This window comes from Hippichthys cyanospilos, chromosome 12, assembly GCF_059441005.1.
Source record: "Hippichthys cyanospilos isolate Australia breed blue-spotted pipefish chromosome 12, RoL_Hcya_1.0, whole genome shotgun sequence".
Classification (NCBI taxonomy): Eukaryota; Metazoa; Chordata; class Actinopteri; order Syngnathiformes; family Syngnathidae; genus Hippichthys; species Hippichthys cyanospilos.
In genome coordinates, this window is record NC_142380.1 from 2,185,920 (window position 1) to 2,208,235 (window position 22,316).

General features: G+C 39.5%; 2 protein-coding genes across 7 annotated transcripts in view; both read left to right on the top strand.

Moving 5' to 3' along the window:
- The window catches only part of LOC148414373 (pre-B-cell leukemia transcription factor 1), a 111,212-nt gene extending 105,263 nt beyond the window's left edge, over positions 1 to 5,949 (top strand). For all 6 annotated transcript variants that reach the window (XM_088430342.1, XM_088430337.1, XM_088430338.1 and 3 more), the window contains 2 exons: positions 1,348 to 1,437; positions 5,169 to 5,949. In XM_088430342.1, coding sequence (XP_088286468.1) covers positions 1,348 to 1,394 — 47 coding nt within the window. In that variant the 3' untranslated portion in view covers positions 1,395 to 1,437; positions 5,169 to 5,949. The remainder of the gene's footprint in view (positions 1 to 1,347; positions 1,438 to 5,168) is intronic.
- Positions 5,950 to 10,989: 5,040 nt separating this feature from the next.
- On the top strand, positions 10,990 to 21,908 carry prtfdc1b (phosphoribosyl transferase domain containing 1b). Its single transcript, XM_088430078.1, has 10 exons — positions 10,990 to 11,119; positions 11,184 to 12,702; positions 12,872 to 12,978; positions 14,170 to 14,353; positions 14,457 to 14,522; positions 17,723 to 17,740; positions 18,714 to 18,796; positions 18,995 to 19,041; positions 19,176 to 19,252; positions 20,443 to 21,908. Exons 2-10 carry the CDS (start codon positions 12,655 to 12,657, stop codon positions 20,488 to 20,490), a joined length of 678 nt encoding a protein of 225 aa, XP_088286204.1. The 5' UTR covers positions 10,990 to 11,119; positions 11,184 to 12,654; the 3' UTR covers positions 20,491 to 21,908.
- The last annotated feature ends 408 nt before the right edge of the window (positions 21,909 to 22,316 follow it).

Below are 22,316 nucleotides of genomic sequence, written 5' to 3' on the forward strand. Positions count from 1 at the left end.
AAAAAGGTTTGACTAAATGAGCCTTGAGTAGAGTCATTTGTAGTGGAACCCAAATGGCAGGTGTGCTTTTTCAAGCATAACTGGGCTGCCAAGAGCTGCAAAGTAGCTCCCAGTGAACGCGGAAAATGGCACTTTTCCAGAAAAAAGAAAAAAAAAAATGATGTGGTGTGCACCGTCTTCACCGTTTTCAGCCAAACGCTCTGTCTTGTAATAGTTGGTCATGAATGAACAAAATCAATCATTCTTCAAGAAAAGAAAACGGTTTACGATGGTCTCCACGTATGACCTTCCGAGTTTACAAATGGTGGGCGATAAACTAATTTGCCGGGTTTAAAAATACGTGATCACGCAGCACAACCTGACATACGCGGTTCTAAATTCTGCGTTATAATAATTTACTAATGCGTGTGTTTCAGCCATTGGTTTTGACTATTTGTTTTTTCTATTATCTTTAGACTCCAACAAATGCTAACTGGTTAGCAGTTACGATTAGCAATGACCATTTAAGACCATTTCATGACCATTTAAGGTAAACAACAAAACTGATAACCATAATTTTGTATGTACATCCAACATGTAATAATGTCCTTAAAATCACTTACAAACGATGTCGCTACATTATTCCATGAGTAAACTTGAGAGTGGTACTAGATGTTAGCTACGATGAGGTCACTATCTTCTGTACGTCCGCAAGAAAGGTCCGAATAGATAACGGCGGTGTAAACATGCTTCCCGTGGAGCTTTGAGGCGGATATTTTTAGTCTACCTATTTTTAATGTCGACTTACCCTACTTGGTCAACTGTTTTTAACCTGCAAAACGGGAAAACACATTCACTTTTTGCCTTCTTAATCAAAAATGACTTTAGAATCGGGCATGTGGAAAACGTAAAGAAAATGTATTTATGTCAGAAAAATGTTGTTTATTGGATTCTAAATGAAAAAACATGTTATTGTTCAGCCTTCACGGAGGGCTGCAGAAATCAGACAATATTTACTGCAGAGAGGCTGAAATTCTGAGAATTTAAATCTAACAATTGCCAAGGATGGCCGAGTACCAATACGATTGAGATTTTTGGCGGCGTGGCTACAGAACCTTGTTGTAGTGATCCAGAAGCACAGGTTTTACATTTCTAATTTGTCTCATCAGCATATCTTGTCCTTTTGCGTGTTATCAAGCCTATACAAGCATCCCATGTACTGATTGTGTCCTGTTTACGCTAGCCCTTCGCTATCTCGCTGACCTTTCCCGCTGCACAGCGCTCTTTGTTATCCGCACCTTTTGTCTGACCTGGGCTTTTATTTTGTGCCCCCCCCCCTCCCCACGCCACCCGCTTCCATTGTTCCAGGTGGATACCCTTCGCCATGTTATCAGCCAGACCGGCGGATACAGTGACAGCCTCGCCGCCAGCCAGATGTACAGTCCACAGGGCATCAACGTAAGTAAGATGGCGTGTCCGCGCTGGCCACCGCGCTCGGTTTGTGCTCGGTTGGGCTGTTGTCCAGCCCCCCCCCCCCCCCTCCTCTTTCGCTCCGGCCGTGCCCTGGGTGGCAGGCAATGAGGCAGCTAGCGGCCTGAATTCGCTGGACACGCTCCGAGTCTGTCGGGGGGCATTAGCGTTAGCGCGGCACCTGCAGTGGATGGGAACAAGGACACAGGTGTCATCCGAGCACAACAATGCTCTTCTGCCTCGTGAACCGTTCGTGAACCGGCCCCCGCGCATCCTCTCGCTTTACGGTTGCTAATTATCGACGCCGAGGTTCTCTGCTCATTGATGTGGGGAAATTACGCGTAATTTGCACAAAACTTTGGAGGGGCTGTGGGGGTGGCCCAAGAACATGTTTGAAAACATCAAGCGGCGGTTTCAAGGAGAGGCAACTAGAAAAAAAAGGTTTTCAGAGGCCTAAAATAATCAATGTGGTCACTTGAAGGAGATGCTGGGTGGTAGGGCTGCAACTTAAAAAAAAGCCATCTATTCAAAAACGGCATCGTTTCAGATTGACAGTGAGGAAAATGTACAAACATAAAATAAATGTATACTTTGGGGGCAAGGGGTTGAGAAAATAAAATAATAATAATAAAAAATTGTTAAATACAGTCAGTCAGAATGCTCAAAATTGCCTCTCTGTTTTGACTGGCTGGCATTGAAAGAGTTTATAATGATCCGCTATTCCATTTGACCATTTTGGGTCTTTTTGTACCCCACATCGTTCTGGCAGTATTTTATGGCAAGGGATTTCACACTCCCGGTAGTGTGATAATCAAATGGTGGTGCCGCGTTGAACTGTAACATCTGGGTGAAATTTCAGCTCCCTGCTGTCTTCTTTCAACGTTTTCCCTTTGATACGAAATCCCTTTGATGTAAAGATCAAAGGATTGGACAAAATATCGCACAAGGGTAATAATATCCTTTTGCCAAATCGCCATGACAACCGACACGTCACTCTTGCGAATATCGGCAATTTGAATCGGCGACATTTTCAGAAACAGGCCAGAAAGAAAGAAAATTCCACACACAACCAAGAAATCAGGTCCAAAATGTTTCATTCTCACCCGAGGTCGCTAAGCTGTCTTGAAAGACACTCCTGCCCAAGGTGATAGTTTTTTTGTCGGGCTGCTACTTATCATCACTCTTGATTTTTAGACAGGCACTCCAGAGACCCACTATTTTTTTTGCACGCAATTAAAAAGTCAATTTTCCATAAAAAGTCCCTATTCAATTTTGACTGGTCTCGGTTTCGGTCTTAAACGGAGCACGGCTCGAGACCAAAACCGGGCCGGGCCGGGCTGGGCGGCACTGGAGGCGGTGTGTTAACATGTATATCCGCAGCGACAGGCGGCGCGGCGCTGAACAGAATCAATACGACAGTCGCGGGGACAGAGGGAGCGGGGCTTTGGGCTAACAGTCCAAGCACATTGGCCCGATCATTCATCTACACAAACAGCCGCACTGACAAGGCTGCAACAGCCCTCGCGCGCTATAATAAGAACATGCACGCACGGAGATGGCTGCGACGTGCAACAGGCTCAACGGGGTGTCCCACCCCGAGTCTCGCTCGCCCCCACCGCAATTATTGCCCTATCATAGCGATAAAAGCGGACATCTTTGTTTGAACTGGAGCTGGCCGAGAAATGGATTCAAATAAGGATCAAAAGCCCCACGGTTCGAGTTTTATAGTGTCGCACAACAAAGCATCTCATTTGTCCCGGATATACATACGAGATACATATGTAGGCTTTTTTTTTTAAGCGCCTGAAGGTTGTTTTTAAAATCCAAACAAGGATGTTAGTTGGAGATGACATATCATGTCCTTGTTCATTTTACGTTACGCTACGTGAGCTAAAACAAAGCAGGCAGCCGCCCTATTTTGTTCATTTTAACACTAACCCAGATCAAATATTACCAACATGAAAAATTAAATAGTCCACCACTCCAAATTCATGAGATTTTTCGACTTTTTTGTTTTCGTCATTTTACAGTGCCAGTCAAAAGGCTGGAAACGACTTCAGATTCACTTTGTCTAGAGGTCAATAAATTCAAGATATAGTTATAAAACATCCACATTAAAAAACTAAGATGCGCTGTGGAGAATCCACATTATAAAATATTCTCTTATAATTATATATATATATATATATATATATATATATATATATATATATATATATATAAATAAATTATTCCAGTCATTTTTAAATATTTAAAAAAAAAAATACAAATTAGACTGTGTTTCCAAACCTTTGACTATTACACCACTCATGGAGTAGTGACAAAAAAACGTTTCTATTTATTCATTTAATTTGTTGTTTTTTTAAACAAATGAATAAACAAACAAACAAACACATGTTCTGTATGTAAACTAGACATTCAAACCCTCAACCCGCATTGATTTGTTTATTTACTGTACGTATGTCTTTATTTTGATGTATTCATAAACGCATGGCATGAACACCAATATTATATTTAATGTTATTTCTTTGAAATTCATGATTAAAAAAAATTCCATCCATCTTTTTTTTTTGTTCTTTCTCAAAATGTCAGTTGGAAAAAAAATGTCATTTTATCTCGTATGGGCCAAAGAAAGAGGATAATGAATAGAGCTGCGCCTGGTTGAAGCGCATTGCGAGTAGCTGAATTGTGCGGGGGGATGCTTGCGTTGTCGTTTTCCTTTTGCCCGCCTCGCCTTCTCCTCCTTCATCCTTGAACAACAATTGTTCCCCCGCAAATTGCTGGTGGGCGGCGTCACCTCTCCTAGAAAGCCAAGAAATGTTTAGTCCCTTCTGTTATTTTTTTTTTGTTTTTTTTTTGCCTCCCCGCTCGCTTTTGAATGACATGACAGACAGCCTCTACGCTAAATAACAGGCTTTGGGAAATAATCGGCGGCTGAAAAGCACGCTCCCGTTTTCACTTAATAGTTGGAATTGCAATTGATGTCACTAATGGTCCTTAGTCAACCTTTGATACCACGTTGAAAGAGCATTTTCCCTTTATCTATGTGATAAAATATTCTTTCATTCTGACGTATATGGACGTGTGTTTTTTTATCCTTGTTAATATGTATTCTTTCATTCTGACGATATGGATTTGAGTGTGCGTTTGTTTTGCTTCTTAAATAATGTCCAGGGACAATCGGCACGGCGCTATTTTTAATACTGATTTTTTAGAAGCATCTTTTGTTTGCGTGCATGTGCGTGTGTTTGTGTGTGTGTGTGTGTGTATGTGTGTGTATATTTGTGAGCAAGAGAGAAAGGCAGATTGTTGAAGATGCTATTTGTCTTTTTGTGCTTTTTTTTTCCTCTGAGGATTTTTCATCTATCTAACTATATATATATATATATATATATATATATATATATATATATATATATATATATATATGTCTGTGTGTGTATTCGATTTGTACATTATCATTCCCTTGTATATATCATTTTATTTATTCTTTTTTTTTGTATTTCACCTCCATGATTTGATATCATGTTTTTCGTAAGCCATTCTTATTGCAGCATAAGGATATTTTTTTGCTCGTTTGTTTTCAAATGACAGATCGGATTGGCGTATCTGGCGATTGCTATGATACGCACGGAGGCAGTAACAAGGCCCAAACCCCGCAGGTCCTCTTTGGACTCTTTTCTGCGATATTAAAAGCGCTCCTGCGTTTTGTTTTCCAGACGAACGGCGGCTGGCAAGACGCTCCGACCCCTTCATCAGTGACATCACCCACGGAAGGACCCGGAAGCGTTCATTCGGACACCTCCAACTGAATCCCTCCGCCCTGCCGCCGTCACCTGTATAAAAAAGCAGAACTGACCTTCACAGTATTAAAAACAAAGGAGTTCACGATGCCGCCGTGCTCAGTGGAAAAGCCCAAACGAAAAAAGAAAAGAAAAAAAAAACAACTGCAACAACAGTATTTTCTCTGCTTGTAACCTTGGACATTTGGGATACAAACGATGAAATTCTAAAGAAATCAGCGGAGAGGTTTGTACAGCGTTCGCACACGTTCTCTTCTATTCTATTTCCGAGGGCCGGGCTTACTTATGATTCGAGCGTTTCCGCTTCCCGAACGCGAAAGTAAAGAAACCAGAGCGTTGATTGCTTTTAGTCGTCGTTCTACCTCTCAGCCACTCCGAGAAGAAAATGGAAAAACGTCAGCGACCGGGATTTTGTTTTGTAAAAAGTTGTCTTTGCGAGCAAGAGGCACATCTTCTTACTTATTCTACATTTTGTTGTCTCTCACCTATTCTATTCTATGGTACGCCATTTTAGACTAATATTGCTCAGTTGTTTACAATGTGTGCTTGATCCGAGTATGTCCAATCCCCCGCCCCCCTCCCCCCCCGCCTGTGTCTCCGGCGTCTTTGAACCCAGTTTGTGTCGGGACATGTCCACCTCTAAGGTAACCCTGTGAAGTATGTTATCTGTAAAACAATAAAGAAATACTTGTCATCACGTCCGACAAGTTTGACGTCATTCGTTCGGGCGGAGGACGGACTCCATCCGGTCCGATCGGGAGGTTCACCCCTGAACAGAACCGTATAAGAAACGGATCGATGGATTCCCGCGAAAAATCCGTTTCGACTGCGGCGACGTAAGAGGGTATCGCATTTTGACTTACAAATTGAGTTAACGTCGCCACAGTCGGAACGGATTTTTAAAGGGTGCGGTAATCCCTCGTTTTTTGCGGTTAATCGGGACTCAAATCCCCCCGTGATAAGTGAAAAACTGTGAAATTTTCATGCATACGCCTATTACCTAGTACACCTATTTACCTAAATCTTAAATTATTAAACCTTATACAGTAACTGTACTGTTATCCCTTCCCGTTCTTTTGGGTGTAGTAGTCTCACGGAGCGCCATGGTTATATTAGCAGGAAGTCTAATTAATGCGCAGCCTGTAGCTGACCAAACATGATAACCATCGGAGTTCATTCTTGAAATTTCACTTTATTACAAAAGAAATCTAGGTAAGCAGCGCTTCTCTATCCTCCTTTTCCTTCGCATCTACCTAACAGCGTCTGTTAGTTTCATGAGGGAGACGGGCACTCTTACAAGACACGTGATTGGCTCCCGGCGCGACCATTGACCAATGAGGGCAAGAGTTGTAATCTACTTTTTTTATTGGGAGTAGGGGATTAAAAAACTTGGAAAAATAAATAACATAACTGTAAGATGGCCTTATATCAAAATTTCTGGGTTTCTGGTTTTATACTGTGCCCACTTCAACATGTTCTTGTTTGATGTATGTGTTCGTACAGTGTAAAATCAACTTTAGTGGAGTGGAGTGTTGTGGAGCTCCAGTCCAATAAAAAACAAAAAAAAATCCAAAAAGAAACTTTGTCAAGGGCATCTCTAATCGAGTGTGTATTTGTACCACTATTTAATTTATTTAGATGGGGAAGGTATTAAGTAATGCATCGTAGCGTAGAGCTGCATTCACAGCCGTGAAAGGGTTAATTTTCTGACGACTGTTTGGATTTTGTACACTTTTGTTCCATTTTTTTATGGTTATGATTCATGTAGGCACTTCCCTTCCTTGTTGCCTCACCAACACTCGTAAGCTAGCTACCATTGCGCTCGACTCGTTTTGTTCCGAAGGGTTTTCGACGACAAAAGCTGACGCGACGCGGCGATGGATTGCTGGTCAGAATTTTTCTTTCTCTACATTGTGAACATCTTGAAAGAGTCCTTTGTAAAGGTGCTCGATTGCAGCCTTACAAAAACAGGAAGTGAGCCAAGGTTACTCACTGCAAGTAGACTTCCTCCTTTTATGGCTCAGCATCTCCCGGCTCGTAATTACTCTAGCCTGACTTAATGGCACACATTAGACTCACTGACAAAAAAAAAAAAAAAATCACCATTTTCATTTTAGAAGTGGCTTTTTAACGGAGCTTTTAGTGTTTAAATGAACATTCATCCATATATGTATTTTCTAAACCGCTTGTCCTCACAAGGGTCGCCAACGTGCTGGAACCTATCCCAGCTGTCTTCAGGCAGGAAGCGGGGTACACGCTAAGCTGTTTGCCAGCCAATCACAGGGCACACAGAGACGATGATCACGCATACTCAAGAACACACGTAGAGCAATTTGAGGTGTCCAATAATTTGCCTACCATGCATGTTTTTGGGATTGTAAGAGGAAACCTGATTGCCTAAACGAAACCCATACAAAAAAAACAAACAGAAGATAGGTTGAGTAGCTAGCTAGCTAGTTCACAATCGTGCCTGAGCACATTCTGAAGAAAAAAATGTTAACACATCATTTCCAAGTTTGTAGGAGCAATCGTTCTAAGTTTGATTAAGTTTAGTTTAGGGTCATTCCCCTGGATGTGTAATGAGCGTAATGAGCCACATTTTGAATGCCAAGTCCATACTTCCAGGTATGTTTTTGAGAGTAATGCAATAGTACATTTAAAATACAGTAACATTGTAATGTAACTAATTATTTAATAAGTAATAAATAATGCATTACAATTTTAAGTAACTCGCCTAACACTGGTAATACAATAGTTTCAAAAGAATTAAAAAAAAAAACATTTTATTTAGTCTGCGGCAGTTTTACGAGATGTATTCCTTGCCCCGCCCCTGTACATAGTGTCCCACTAATCTATTTGGTCATTTTGTGTGCAATCCTGCCAAGAAACACACAAACAAAGAGTGATGAAACCACAATAACAAGAAAACAGGACAATAATATCCCCATCTTTGCCAGATTGTCCCCTGAAATCCTCCACACAACAGCGCTGACATTATCGGGCGGGACAGTGGCATGTCCGACAGGATTACTTTCAGCGCAAGTGAATATTCATAATTGGCCCGGCGACGGGGTGAGGGGAGAAGGTAGCAGTTGGCGCTGAAGTCTGCAGACGGTCACAGGCCTTGACTGCTGAGCGAGTGTGAAATGCCAGAGCCAGACTGCTGGCCCGCGCCCCGAGGGGGGCCCGAGAAGCCCGCCCGCCGCCGCCGCCGCCGCGCGGGCATCAAAAACAATGTGACAAGGCCTCGTCCCGACCCGTCTTCTGGCCTCTGTGCGATGTGGCTCGGCTCAAAGACGCACATCTTTTGTGCGTCTGCCCGTCAAAAAAAAAAAAAAGACGCAATTGGCTGCACAGATATTGTTGCCAATACTTAAAAGGAAATAATGTGTTCCCCGCTTGATTGTGGGGATTGTTAGACCTGTGGTTCTCAAACGGGGTACTTCAGGGGGTACTTGACGTTTTAAATCAAACAAACATGCACAAATACTTTAAAAATAATTAATTGTTCAGGAAAATGTACGTTCATAAAACAAATTTTATGTACAGTCGGTTATTCGAATTTGTTATTGTAAAAAGCCAGATTCTCCCCCATACTAGAATGGTTTGACTCTACTTGTCATGTGCCACCACTCGTTACCTGTCAAGTTAATGATTTATTAACTTATTACAAAAGAGGACAGTTTTTGTTGAATATTTTTCTGCGGAGAAATGTTTTTTTAGAATTATTTCTTTTTGAGAACAGGTCTGACACTTAATGTTGATTTTTTTTTGGGGGGGTGGGGAGGTCGAATATTTATTAAAAATGAAGTTAATGATTTATTTTTGTGAACAGATCTCTACTGTAATCTATTTTTCAGGGGACAAATATTTGTTAATAATTATTTGTTTTTGAGAGCAGGGCTGACGCTTTATGTTGATTGTTTTTTTTGGACGAATATCTATTTTGATTTATTTTTGCGAAAAGACCTCTAATGTAACCCCAAAACAGGACACTTTATGTTTAATATTTCTCTGTTGACAAATATTTATATATAATTATTTCTTTTCGAGAACAGGTCTAACACTGAAATTTATGTTTTTTTTGTGCAACAATATTTCTTAATAATTAAGTTATTTCTTTTTGACAACAGATTTCTTCTATTATCCAAAAGAGGACACTTTAGGTTGATACTTTTTTTTTGTGGACCAATAAAAATGAACTTTGAATGGGTCAAAAGTTTATCAATTCAGACACTGGTGGCACTGGTTAAAGGGTACTTGGCTAAAAAGATATTTCACAGGGAGTGAATAAAGATTGAGAACCACTGTATTACACCAATATTTCTTAACGTTAATATTCAATGTGAATATTTTAAAAAGTGTAACCTTTTGAAATGAACTTAATTTGACCCTTTGAAAGCATGTGTTTGACAGTTCTGTGTGAAATATTTGTTCAGTGAAGTACTCCCTAAGTAGCTCAAAGAATTTATGGATGAAAAAAAAAAAAGACTTTGAACCAGAGTGCCGTGGTATCCATGTCTTATTTGGATAAACTTTGGCTCAAGATTTGTAGAAGTATTTAGTCAGAAACACCAGAAGATAGACGGTGTAGCATCATCTGTTTTTGTGTCACAAATGGCATCCACATGAGACTTCATAAAATAAAGCTGTTTGCAAAGAAGTGACACTTCAACAATAGCATGCTACATGTTCCAGTTAATTTGCTCTTCATCTGAAAATAATGAACTTTTTCCGACAGATTTTATCAGCTTTGAAAGAAAAGCGGCTCCAAAATGTCACATATCAGTACAACACTCTCAAAACAGCAATTGTAGACACAAAATGCATTTGGACAAATTTAAAAATTCTTACGTTTTTGAAAATACATTAAACTGGTCAAATTGATTGCTTTATTAAAGAGTCGTGAATATGTTCACAATTTAATGGCACTTATTTGTTAACCTCTTTAAACACTTATATAATTTCCAGTTTCTCAATTCCAACAATATCAATATGTAATCATGTCTAAAGATACACATTATGAAATTAATCTACAGCGGCTGTTTTCCGTGGACGCACAATTGAAGAGATTTGACATTCAGTGATGTTTATGAAAAATAACTTCCTGTTTTTATTCTTTCAAATTTAGTGTTAAAAAATGTGGCACTGCCATCTAGTGTTCAATTATAGCAAAAATGAATTATTGCAGTACAGATCTGTTCACAAAAAAAAAAAAAAAAAAACCTTAACTAGGATTAAATATTTGTCCACAAAAATAATCAGATAAAAGTGTCCTCTTTTGGGATCACAGTAGAAAACTGTTGACAAAAATAAATCATTAACTTGACAGTTAACGAGAGGCATCACATGACAGGTTGGGTTGGGACATTCTAATATGGGGATTACATTTGTTTTATTAACGTACATATTTCCAACAACATTTAATTAATCCAACAACTATTTCTAAAACTATTTCTAAAAATTGGAATGTTTGTTTTATTTAAAATCTCGAGTACCTGGTAATATTCCAAGTAGTTATTTGAAAAACATTTTCATGTAATAATAACCCAGTTATATTAATATACAGAATAGCATGTGTAGTATCACCCACAAACTAAGAATTCAACTTTCACTAATCTTTCTTTTTATTTTAACGCTCGATACACTAAAATAACTGTCAGAAGATTGCATTATCCGTTAAAAGTGTGCGTTGCGAGATTCCCTGACGTTTAGCCGAGATTTACATACTAGCACGTCGCCTGCTACATCGTAATCTAAAAGGGAGCACATTGTGATGAAAGTTGTCCGGAGGATGATAATTTCCTATCGTTCTTGATGGATTTTGTCACTTTGTCATGGCTTCAACGCCTCCTCATCCCTCCAAGGTGATTGCGCTATACGCGGGGCTTGATTGAACTCAAACGTTGATGTTGACATCTGCCTCCGCAGATGCCAGCGTTGCGTCGTGTATAATTACAGCTGCTGCTATGGAGGAGGAAGAGCAGGGCTGGGTAGCCCAGACGCCGCGTCTCTGCATCTCGGCAGCGTCCAGCAGATTGCCGCTCGCCGGTGATGATGATAACCGTGATGATGATGATGGCGCTGAAAGGAGTAACCGTGATGAGGCCCCGGGTGGTGAATGCGATGTTTACTCGCTCTCACCCCGTCTCACATCACACATGATGTCCGTTCGAATGTGTGCACTGCGGCGGAACATGTTAAGGCATATGCATGACAATAATGGGTAAAAGAGTCGTTTTTTGTAACGCTGCGGATCGGACAGGATGTGAAGGTTCGCTTTCATCCACTGGGTGGCGATGTTTCAACGGCTGCTTTTTTAAAGGGGCTATCACCTGACAAGTCAAGTTTTGGGAGTGTTTTTTTTTGCTGGTTCGGCATGCGTCATCGACAGCCCGTCGGTTTTTCAAGTCAGAAAAAATACTTTTGCCCACCACTAGAGGGCGAAATTTGATATATATTTTCCTAGTCTGCCATTGTATTTTGCTCGCCCTTCCACCACCACTAGAGGGCAAAATTTGATATACATTTTTCTAGTCTGTCATTGTAGTTTGCCTGACTCTCCACAACCACTAGAGGGCGAAATTTGACCTCAACATTTGTTTTTTGTAGGCCATAGTTGGTCAGGTGCTAATATGATTCTGCTTGAAGTCATACTGATTCTTTTTTCTGTGTTTGTCACTACATTTAAAATCAGTGCAAAGCTTGTGGTTCTGCAGGTGCTGCAATTGGAACATACAGAAAGTCATGATTCATATTCCACATTTGAAAAAGTTTAGATGACACGAGTGATGCAATTATTAATCTTCTGCCTTTCACAACGTTTGTGAGGACAATGACGACTCTCTTTATACCTGCCTGCCTAATATTTTTAGAAGGCGCTTTTATTAACACATGAAGCATATTCTGTTTTGATTAACAACGTTTGTGTTGACCAAATAATTCAATAATTTTTCATATAATTATTAAGTATTAATGTACATTTCAGGTCATTTTAAAGCAATGAAATTATTTAAAGCACTGGTGTTTCCAAAGTTGTGACTGATGCATTTTGACCTTTATTGACCTTTGAAGTTAGGGTTGGACAGAAGGAGACAGGGCTTAATAAGAAAGAAAAGTTTTATTTTCATGAATTCTTGTTGCAAACGGCTTTCTTTCTCTGACTGGCAAATCATACAAATCCGTCTTACGTTGCCGGAAATTCGTCATCAATTGAGGCCCTCCTGTATTTCTGACGTTACTGTCATGGAGTACGCGCGCCCCTAGCGGCAAGTGCGAGACTTGCAGTCTGCTGCATTGCAAATGGAAGGGAAAGAGGAGAGGAGGAGGGAGGCGATCAAACGCACAGGCGAACATTCCTTCTGGCAGCCTGCATGACCACTTTTTATGAGCAGAAAGCAACATGGCAGACGTCGTGCTCCAAACCGAGGGAGGACGCGGCGGGATTGTGGTAAGAAAAGCACGAGCGAACATGCAAATTCTGTCGATTTATAGGCGCCGTAAAGTTTTGCAAAAGGTCGCCGTGCGAACTTCACTTTGCACGTTGAGTTGCGCAATTTGCGAAGGGGCAACGCGCTAATGCATTGCTTATGTTTTATTCCCCCACCCCCCTACTTCAGATTGACGATGACTGGCCAGGTTACAGTTTAGAACTCTTTAGTTATCCAGCACACTACGCCGGGGATCTCCAATGTGTCGTGGTTCCGCATGGAGTCATCATGGACAGGTAAGTTAACGCTCAACTTTTAGCATGACTCATTTGCGGATGAATGGGAAAAATGGCAGAGGGCATGGTATTTAAAAACAGCAATCTGTTGGACACCATGAAAATTGGTTCATGTAAACATGACTTCTGCATTTTTTTTTAATTATAACTGGGTTTATGCTGCATGTCCAAGTACTCAATTTTGATTTAATGTCTACTATATGTTCGATTCTGACTGTGTACATTTCAAATGACACATATAAACCGACCTTGTTATTCTTAACATAACACAAACACTTGCAACGTTGCATTTAAGTAACAAAGCAATTAATCGTCAACAACAGCTATGGCCCGGAAGTAAACAATTATGAATCGTTTATCGCGGAAGTTACGTTCCAAAAAATACCCGCAATAACAGAAATACGTAAAACATTTTTTGGCATTACTTTTTTAAATAAATATACTTTTTTTTTTTGCCTTTTCTGACTTAGGTGCATATATATCAATAAAAATGGCAAGATAAACTGGAAATGGTCACAAAAGTTCTCCATTGCTATCTTTGCAGCCCTACATGTGTCGGCAAGAAAGGTCGTGTAGAAAATGGTGGAGCATACGTGGGTCTGACGGAGCTTCGAGGCAGATATTTGGTTGGCCTTTTTTTTTAAAACTACAAACCTGACTTGGTCAACTTTTCCCCCCCAACTCTAATCGCTGGTAGACAAATATTGGGTCTCTGGGGTTCCAATCAACTTTGGAATAACTTAATTCACTATCATTCGCGGCTTTGGACAATAAAGATGCATTTTTACCTGGCTGGCTGTAAAAAAGTTAAAGAACTAGGGAAGCTGTTTAAAATATAGTGGTTGGCTAATAGATTAAGAAGCGGATTTTATGTGCGCTGAAATTCATTGTTTCCTGCTGTATTTTGATGGAAAAATGTTCGCAATGCTCTCAAAATAGCAAAATAATAATCTTACTTTAATTTGGCCTTTCATTGTGGTCTTGCTTCATAGACATCCTAAAAAAAACAAGTACAGGAAAGAAAAGGTTATCAATTTGAATTGCCTGAAGATTTAAACGCCATTGTGAACAAGTGCCTGTCGACGACTTGCTTCCCGTGACCCCGCTAGGCGAGGACAACGTGGATGAATGCTTTCATTCAGGCTGGAAATCCTCATTTGTCCCAGTCTGACACTTGTTTTTCCTTCCCAGAACGGAACGTCTAGCTCGTGATATCATGGACGACTTGGGGGACCACGACATCGTGGTGCTATGCGTGCTGAAAGGGGGCTACCAGTTCTGCGCCGACCTGGTGGACAAGATCAAGGCGCTAAGCTGCAGCTCGGACCGCACCATCCCCATGAGAGTGCACTTCATACGTCTCAAGAGCTACTTGGTGAGCTTCCAAGGAACACCCTGGATTGTTCTGAAATCGTTTCGTTGTAGCTGCTCATGAAAAAAGAGCGATGAAAACAAGAGATCTTCTGGCTTTTCCTCAGAATGATCAATCCACAGAAGACCTTCACATTCTTGGAGCAGAGGACCTGTCCTTTTTAGCTGGAAAGGTATTTCTTATTCAATGTTTTTTTTTGTCCTTAAATTTGTCCTTGATTTATTTGTCCTTAAATTGGAATTCTTCCAACTTACCAAAAGCTTTTGAAGCATTATGTGGTTCCAGCTATGTGCACACAGGCTCTTATCTATTCCCAATACGGTGTGAAATTTGCACATAACATACCACACATAGCAGCAGTCACTTGAGGAAAAGAAACGAGTGTTCAGTTCTCGGTGTTCAAGCCTTTCACCGTATTGACAGCTCATTGCCGCAAGAGGGCAGCATTTCCTCATCCTGCAACCTCTCTCCTCTGGAGAAGTCCTCTGCTCGGAGTTAAAAACACACCCACGCACACTCACAAACAGCTGCCATCATCTCATACCTGTTATTTTTTTTCAATAACAGATGTTTTTGCATTCATATTCTCCCCACTGCACCATCAGTGGGACTTGAGAGACATAAAAAAAAAAAAAAACATGGAAAATTTGACTATCAGGGCTCCCTCTTGTGGTTGAGAAGAATACGGAATTAATAAGTTTAATAAGTTCTATTAATTAAAACAAAAATGGTAACTTTTTAAAATTATTTGTATTGAGTGAAAGGTTTTCACCTGTTCCACACTGTCAAATGGTTGTGGGTTCGTGACGTCTTGACTGTATCGTCCATATGTGTGAAAGGTCACGTCTGCTCGTGCTCTCAAGTCACGTTCACACTTATGGACGATTTACAGTGGGCAAAAACAGACGCAAGAAAATGCAAATTCCACAGAGGAAGGCCCGAGCCAATATTAAAACCAGAGTCGCGAGGTATGCAATATAATCATTAAAACACCTTGCTGATTTCAATAAATATAAACATTTCTTTATAATCTCAAATCCCTGCGGAAAACAAGTTATTGTGTTCAAATCTAAGGAAGCCTATTATGAAAACGGATGTTATGTTGATATAGTACACTCATAGAACTTTGCTGTTTATTTGTTAGCAGGATTATGCAAAGCGGGAAAAAAAAAGTAGGAAGTAGAACGATGTCAAGAAAAAATTATTTGTGGGGCGGATCAGTTTAAAATGTTGACTAATACTTTAATTTTAGCCTGAGGTGAGGCGTCGACTTGAGAATTTTCATATTTGTGTGACTCATGCCAATAAGATAAAAAAAAAAACACACCGATATTTCAGTCATCAGACATGTAAGAACACAGCGCTGATGCTTAGTCTTTCTTCGTAAGCGTGTATGTTTATCCTGTATGTTTGTGTGTATGAGATGAATTGAGGTAATAAACATCAGCTGATCTGAACACACACACACACACACTATATAGGCCGAAGGGCGTGGCCTACATACCCACCAAAACATGAATCGGCGATGACGTTGCAGCCTTTGAGTCACGTCGGCCGCCTTGCTTACTTGAAGTGTTTGTATTTTGAGCGCGCTTGTGAAATCCCCCGCGCTCCTTCGGTGACGCGTACGCTTCACTTTCAAAATGCAACAGCGCCGTCCTGGAAGAAATGAGCCAAAGCGTGTGGGAAGAGGCATGACGTAGCGTTGCCTAGTAATGTGCAATTAAATAATATTCTTACATCTATTCCTCCACACGTGACCGAACGCAGAGTCATCCAATACAAATAAAGGAAACGTTTGACTGGGATTAACCCTTTGTTTAAAAAATGTCAAGTAAATAGAGGACAATAGTTATTTATTAGTTCTTATATTGTCCTAACTGCATGCAGAAGTGATGGTCGGCTCCCCGTATAAATAGTCGCCTGTTGTCTCCCGTTGATTAGAGAGACGTTTGTAGAATTTCAGCTATTTCACTTGTGACATACTCTAATGGAGCTTTAGAACTGATAGCAGTGCGTATGACAGAGAAGATCATGTAAAAGTTATAATGTCTCCATATGATTCAATCAAGCTCGGCACGGGTTAGAGAACGCGGAATAGTATTCCATTTGACTCGTTTTTTAATTGCGGCCTTTTGGCATGTACACACAATCATAAACGTGATGAAACACGGACGCTTTGAGTATTTACAGTCAAACAAACCCGAGCTGTGTCACAAAGAAAAGGAAAAAACAACTGCTTCGAGTGCTTTTAGTTACATTGCTGAGGCGTTCACTGACCGCTTACAATGTGGGATATCTGAAACACACTTAACTTTACGCGTAACAAGTTAATTACTGGATACAACGCAGGAAAATATAAAGTTTAGGAAGATGAGATTTATTCTGTTTTGCTATTTTTTTAACATTGTTGCCAAAGTGCTGGTGCAACTTAAAAATAAACGGGTTAAAATTAGGGTTGTCATAGTTTTTTTTCTTTGTAATCATTGTTTATTTTATAGTCACTTATTTTGTAATTCACGTAGTTTTAGTTAGCTTATAAAGCAGATGTTTTTATGAGCGTTTATATTTTAAAAAACGTTGTAGTTTAGTTTTCATTAGTTTGTTAGTTTCAGTTTTTGTTTGAACTGCTGCAGTGCTTACAAGAGAGAAACTGAAAGGTAAATAGTGGAATTTCCTTTTTTTTTTTTTTTGAACATTCAGCTTGTCTCATCAGGTTTACCACAACGAGTACCTACATGATTTCTTTGGCATAAATTTTATGCCGGTTGCCCTTTCGGATGCTATTCAGGTTCTTGTTTTTGTGTGTGTATTTTTTTATTTTTTATTATTATTATTAATCCGAGTTTCGGTTGTAATTAGTGGTTGGATATTGCGACATTCTCAATCTGATCTCATGACATGGTATCAATCCAGATTTGACTCATAACCATTGAAATAAAATGTATTGATGGATTTAGGATGGATTTACGCTAGGCTATTAGCTTGTCTGTCTTAGAGTTGATTGACATGTACATGTTTTCCCCACATTTTTAAAACATGCATTTTGGTTCATTAAAATCTATTGAAAAAATAATTGAGAACGCGAACCCTGTTAATGTGCTTTTAGATTGGCCGACGACCAATCCGGGGTTTACCCAAATGCATCTGGGATGGGCTCCAGCTCTCCCGCAACCGTAGCGAGCGCTAGCGCCATGTCAAAAACAAACAGATGTATTTTGTTTGTAAATAAGAAAGCGCTCAGTGTATTTGTTCGCTTTCATCTCCCGTATTTGCATGATTGAAAAGCTGACTTGGCTTTTTGTGAAATGTTTCCATCTAATTATTTTCTTTCCCTCCCGGGTCTCCCACTTGCTGACCTGCCCTCGCAAGAACGTACTGATTGTGGAGGTGAGTCAACCGTGTTGTTGGTTGCCTGTTTTGGCATTCCAGGTCAAGTTTTCTTTTCGAAAGTTGCGGTTGCCAGCTGCGAAAAAAATCCTTCATTCATATGCAATAGGGACTCAACTAATAGTTTACTTTAATCCTCGTTTTAGCTTGCGGGCCTTATGAAGGAAATTCTATTCCAAAGTGGGCCGGACCGATAAAATGATGGTTATATATTTATATAACTTTAAAACAACAACTTGAAATGGATTAGTATTTTGTATTAGTGTCCAAAATAGGAAAAAGCACAATATCACTACTAATCATAACGCATTAACATTACTAATACTCATAAAACATTTCAATCTTTTCATTTGTTAAAAAAAAATCAGCTTATTTTTGTACTTTACAAATTCATGTTGCGGGCCGAATTAAACCCAGTAGTGGGCCAGAACCGGCCCGCGGGCCGCATGTTTGACACCACTCCCTTAGGCAAATCTTTAACCTTTATAAATGTAAAGAAGGTTTTTTTTTATATTGCTTTTTCCATGTGGCAGTATCAATACAGTTTTAGATATACAATTTATACAATTTTATATAATTGTTTATAAATAATAATCTTATTAATTGCCAGCCTGGCAAGTGGAATACGAGAAATGTTTTCTGTTTCATTGATTCTATTCCATCCACATTTAGTTGCCGATTTGCTGCCGATTTAGTTGACTGTGAATCTTCTCGTTTATACTGCATTTAATTTGTCACTTTCACTTCCCCGGAACTTTGTAATACAGGAAGTCAGGTCTGTTTTGGGTTCATTCATGAGAAGCCAGATTTGTTTTTAGAGGCTACTCCTAAAAGGTTACATAAGAGCGACCCGGTCGATGAACTCCTCCCACTCGTTACAGCGTGAAATTAATCAGCTTTTTGTCTGGAAATTCCACATCTGTAATCTTTTGCTTTCTCAATCCTGTTTTCCTGTCTTGCTCTCACGACTCAGGGCATTATTGGCACCGGCAAGACCCTGCAGGCTCTCCTGAAGCACGTCGAGGCCTTCCAGCCCAAAATGATCAAAGTTGCCGGGTGAGTTATGACTGCGTGGAACGCTAAACAAAACCAGCCTGGTTGTCCCTCTTTGTGAATCACTCAATATCCGCCTTCAAGTCTAGACGGTAGACAGAGCCAATATGTGACACAGGTGGTACCGTTTAAAAATTAATACACTTGGGTCACATATGCGCGATCATAAATATCTGCCGATAATATCTGTCTTTTCTTCAGATTGCTGGTGAAGAGGGTGCCTCGCAACACCGCAAGCCTCCCCGACTGTATGCATCCGATCGCTTTTATATGTTAATAAGCGAATGGCCCATTCATATTTAAAACACGTACAGAACCTTTTCATGCGAGTGGATGAACGGTGAAATTCTCAATGGGACCGTAAGTTCCTGTTTCCTTTCAGATGTCGGCTTTGAGATACCTGATCGCTTCGTGGTTGGCTATGCTTTGGACTACAATGAGTATTTTAGAGACCTCAATGTAAGTGCGTGGCTTTTGTTATTTGGGTCGTGGCAACAGGCTTTGGGAATTGCTGTTTTTTTAATGACTGCCTTTTTGGGGGCTTCACTATGTCTAAAAATCTTTTCCAAACATGCTAATCCCCCGGGTAGATGTATATGTGATGCATTTTCACAAAATCCAGCGTGTTTTACTCCCATGTGAGTCAAATAAATAAATAAAAATGCAAAAAAAGTCCCTTTACACCTGGCTCGAGGTGTGCTGAAAAAATCGAGTTAAAAGAATCAAGATTATCATTTAGTTGCAAGTTGGCAACACGTCACTCGCCAACAGCGTGCTGCAAAGGCCAATTTCAAAATAGACACACCTAATGACACACCTCATGAGCATCAACGTAAAGGTCAAAGTTGGCCTTTACTGTAAAGGTTGTTGCTACCGGCTAGCTTATTCCTCAATGCGTCTCCGTTTGTTATCGGCGTCACATCATGCCTCAACCAACATCATCATCATCCATTTAAAAAAAAATATTCAAACACTGATTAGGGACGCTAAGAAAACACAATTTAATTACGCTGTCATTTTACGATCTGGCAGAAATCTCCAGCGTTAGCGCTAGCCACTAAAGGACGTGGTGCGTTCAAATGCAGTCGGGCATTTCATACACGTAGAGCAAATTTATTACTAACTACAAATACAGTATCTCAATAAGGTGGGCTTTCTATCAATCCATAAAAGCTACCTTCAAGACGTTTTTGACGAATATGAGTAGAATAATTTAAGAAAAAATATTACGTAACCAAAAAATCAAGCTTTCCGTCTTCCGTTCTAGTGGTTGGTATTTCAATGACGATTCTTTGCACACTGAAGCAGAAATCATTGTCGATGAAATCATTTTGAATACAAAATCACCTTGAATCGGAAATCGATTCGGAATGAAATCCTAGACACAAAAATCTGAATCTAATTGAATTGTGAGACAATCAGTGATTCCAAGGCCCAGTTTTAGCATGCCTATTGTAAACAAACAAATAGGTCATATGAATCATAAGTCGGCCATTTTGGCCAGGCATGTTACTTTGAAGCACGCTTATTAGTGAATACTGGACATATTTTTGTTTTTTTTCTTTGTTTTTTGGCCTATGCCATCAAACATGCGCGAAGCATCAAAAAAATGACCAAATCATTCACATTCTCCTTTTTCTTTCCTCCAGCATATCTGCGTGATCAGTGACAGTGGAAAGTTGAAATATAAAATATGAAGGAAGGAAGCCACACTCAACTCGCGTCATCTCAAATGTTAAACTTACTACAGCTGCTACGGAGACATTTGTTCTCCTCCGACATTGCTGTTCATCATTCCCTCTGTGGAACGGCCAGCGAAGACACTGCCTTTGGACTCATTGTTTTGTACACTTGGCATTACATGCTTTTATATTGTATTGTAGTTTTTAAAAACGTAACTGTACAGAAATAACAAACATTCTTAAGTTCCATCGTGTGCGAGGTAAGTACTAAAAATTACGCTCAGGTTAATCTGCAAACTTGATCAACGCATGCATCTTTCGAGTATAGAAATAACACTTATAAGGTAAGAACAGAACGTTGTGCTGGAGTGATTTTTGCAAAAAAAAACAAAAAAAATAAATCTTAACTGATGTGAAGTATGCTACATGATGAACGCAGAGATTTTGTGTGATGTTTGCGGGATGCTTTCACCCCATATTTTGTTGAAATTCAGATTTATGAGATTTACAACTGAAATGTTTTCTTCTAATCATGTTTTCTTTGATTGTTTTCATTTTTAATGCACATACATGCAATGAAAGGGACTAGTTACAAACTGAATCTGCTTGCTCATCAAGGAAATTTGCCTCCCCATATGTGAAAGTGAATCACATTTTAAAGCGGGAAATGTAGCATTTTCTAACAATGCAAAATGACTCATCTCATTATTAACTTGGAAGGGTTTTTTTTTCTCTTTTTACAATCCTTGGGATAAAAGTGTAGCTTTATAGACACATTGACAATTTACAATATCTGAGCAATGGTTTGTTCTCTATTAAAACTCTTGAATTGTTGCTTGTTAGTCTTAAAATGAAATTTGTGTGCCTTAAAATCAGTTTACAGTATACTATATGTTTTTTGCTTGATAGTGATTTTATTACAAAAATATTGGGAACTGTCACACATAAAATCTTTCCCCTTTTTTTCTAACTCCAAGTTCAACCCTATTATGAAGCAAACTGGATCACAATACCAGAATAGAGAATAGAGGTTTCCCACAAATGACCCAAAAAGGTACAAAAGACGCGTTTGTGCTGAACGGTTGTGCTCTTTGTATACACCTGACATATGACTCTCGGTCTTTAAGCTGGGAACACTGAGTGATATTTAAACAAAACCGTTTTTCACTCTCTGCACATGGGAATAACGCTGGATTCACAAGCTGGCCTTTGGAAGCAACAATCAAAATTCCCTGGTGAAACAATTTAACCACACATGACATAAATACCATCTGTTGATTTCAGTTCAGGTGGAAAAACGTTTTTTTTGGTTGTATTATGTAGAGTATTTATTCTGAGACAAATGTAACTAGCAGTTTGATGTTAATCTGTTACTATTTGTGTTAATGCATCTGAAAATTCACATCTGTGATCATAAAAGAAGAAAGGCACAAGTCATGAGTTATTTACTATATATTAGACTGTAATACAGTAATGTTTAAAATGTTTAACTACACAAATCATACAATCTCATCCAGCAGTTCTGAAATTGAGGTATAACTACCTTGGGGTACGATAAGACACTTTGGGGGGTATGCGACATTTGAATTGGGTTTCGGCAGGTAGCAGTAAATTTAATTTCATGCTTTGTATTGCCAGGAACAATACGGTTTAGTTTTCAAATTAAGAGCAAATTAACTGGAACATGAAGCAACTTAATATTTTTACACAGATACGCAATATTATCGCTGATGCCATTTTCCAGCAGATGATCCAAAAATAAAACAGATGCCACGCAATCTATCTTCAGGAGTTGTTCAGTAAAAAAAAAAAAGTGCCTTGAAATACCTTTATCAATGTAG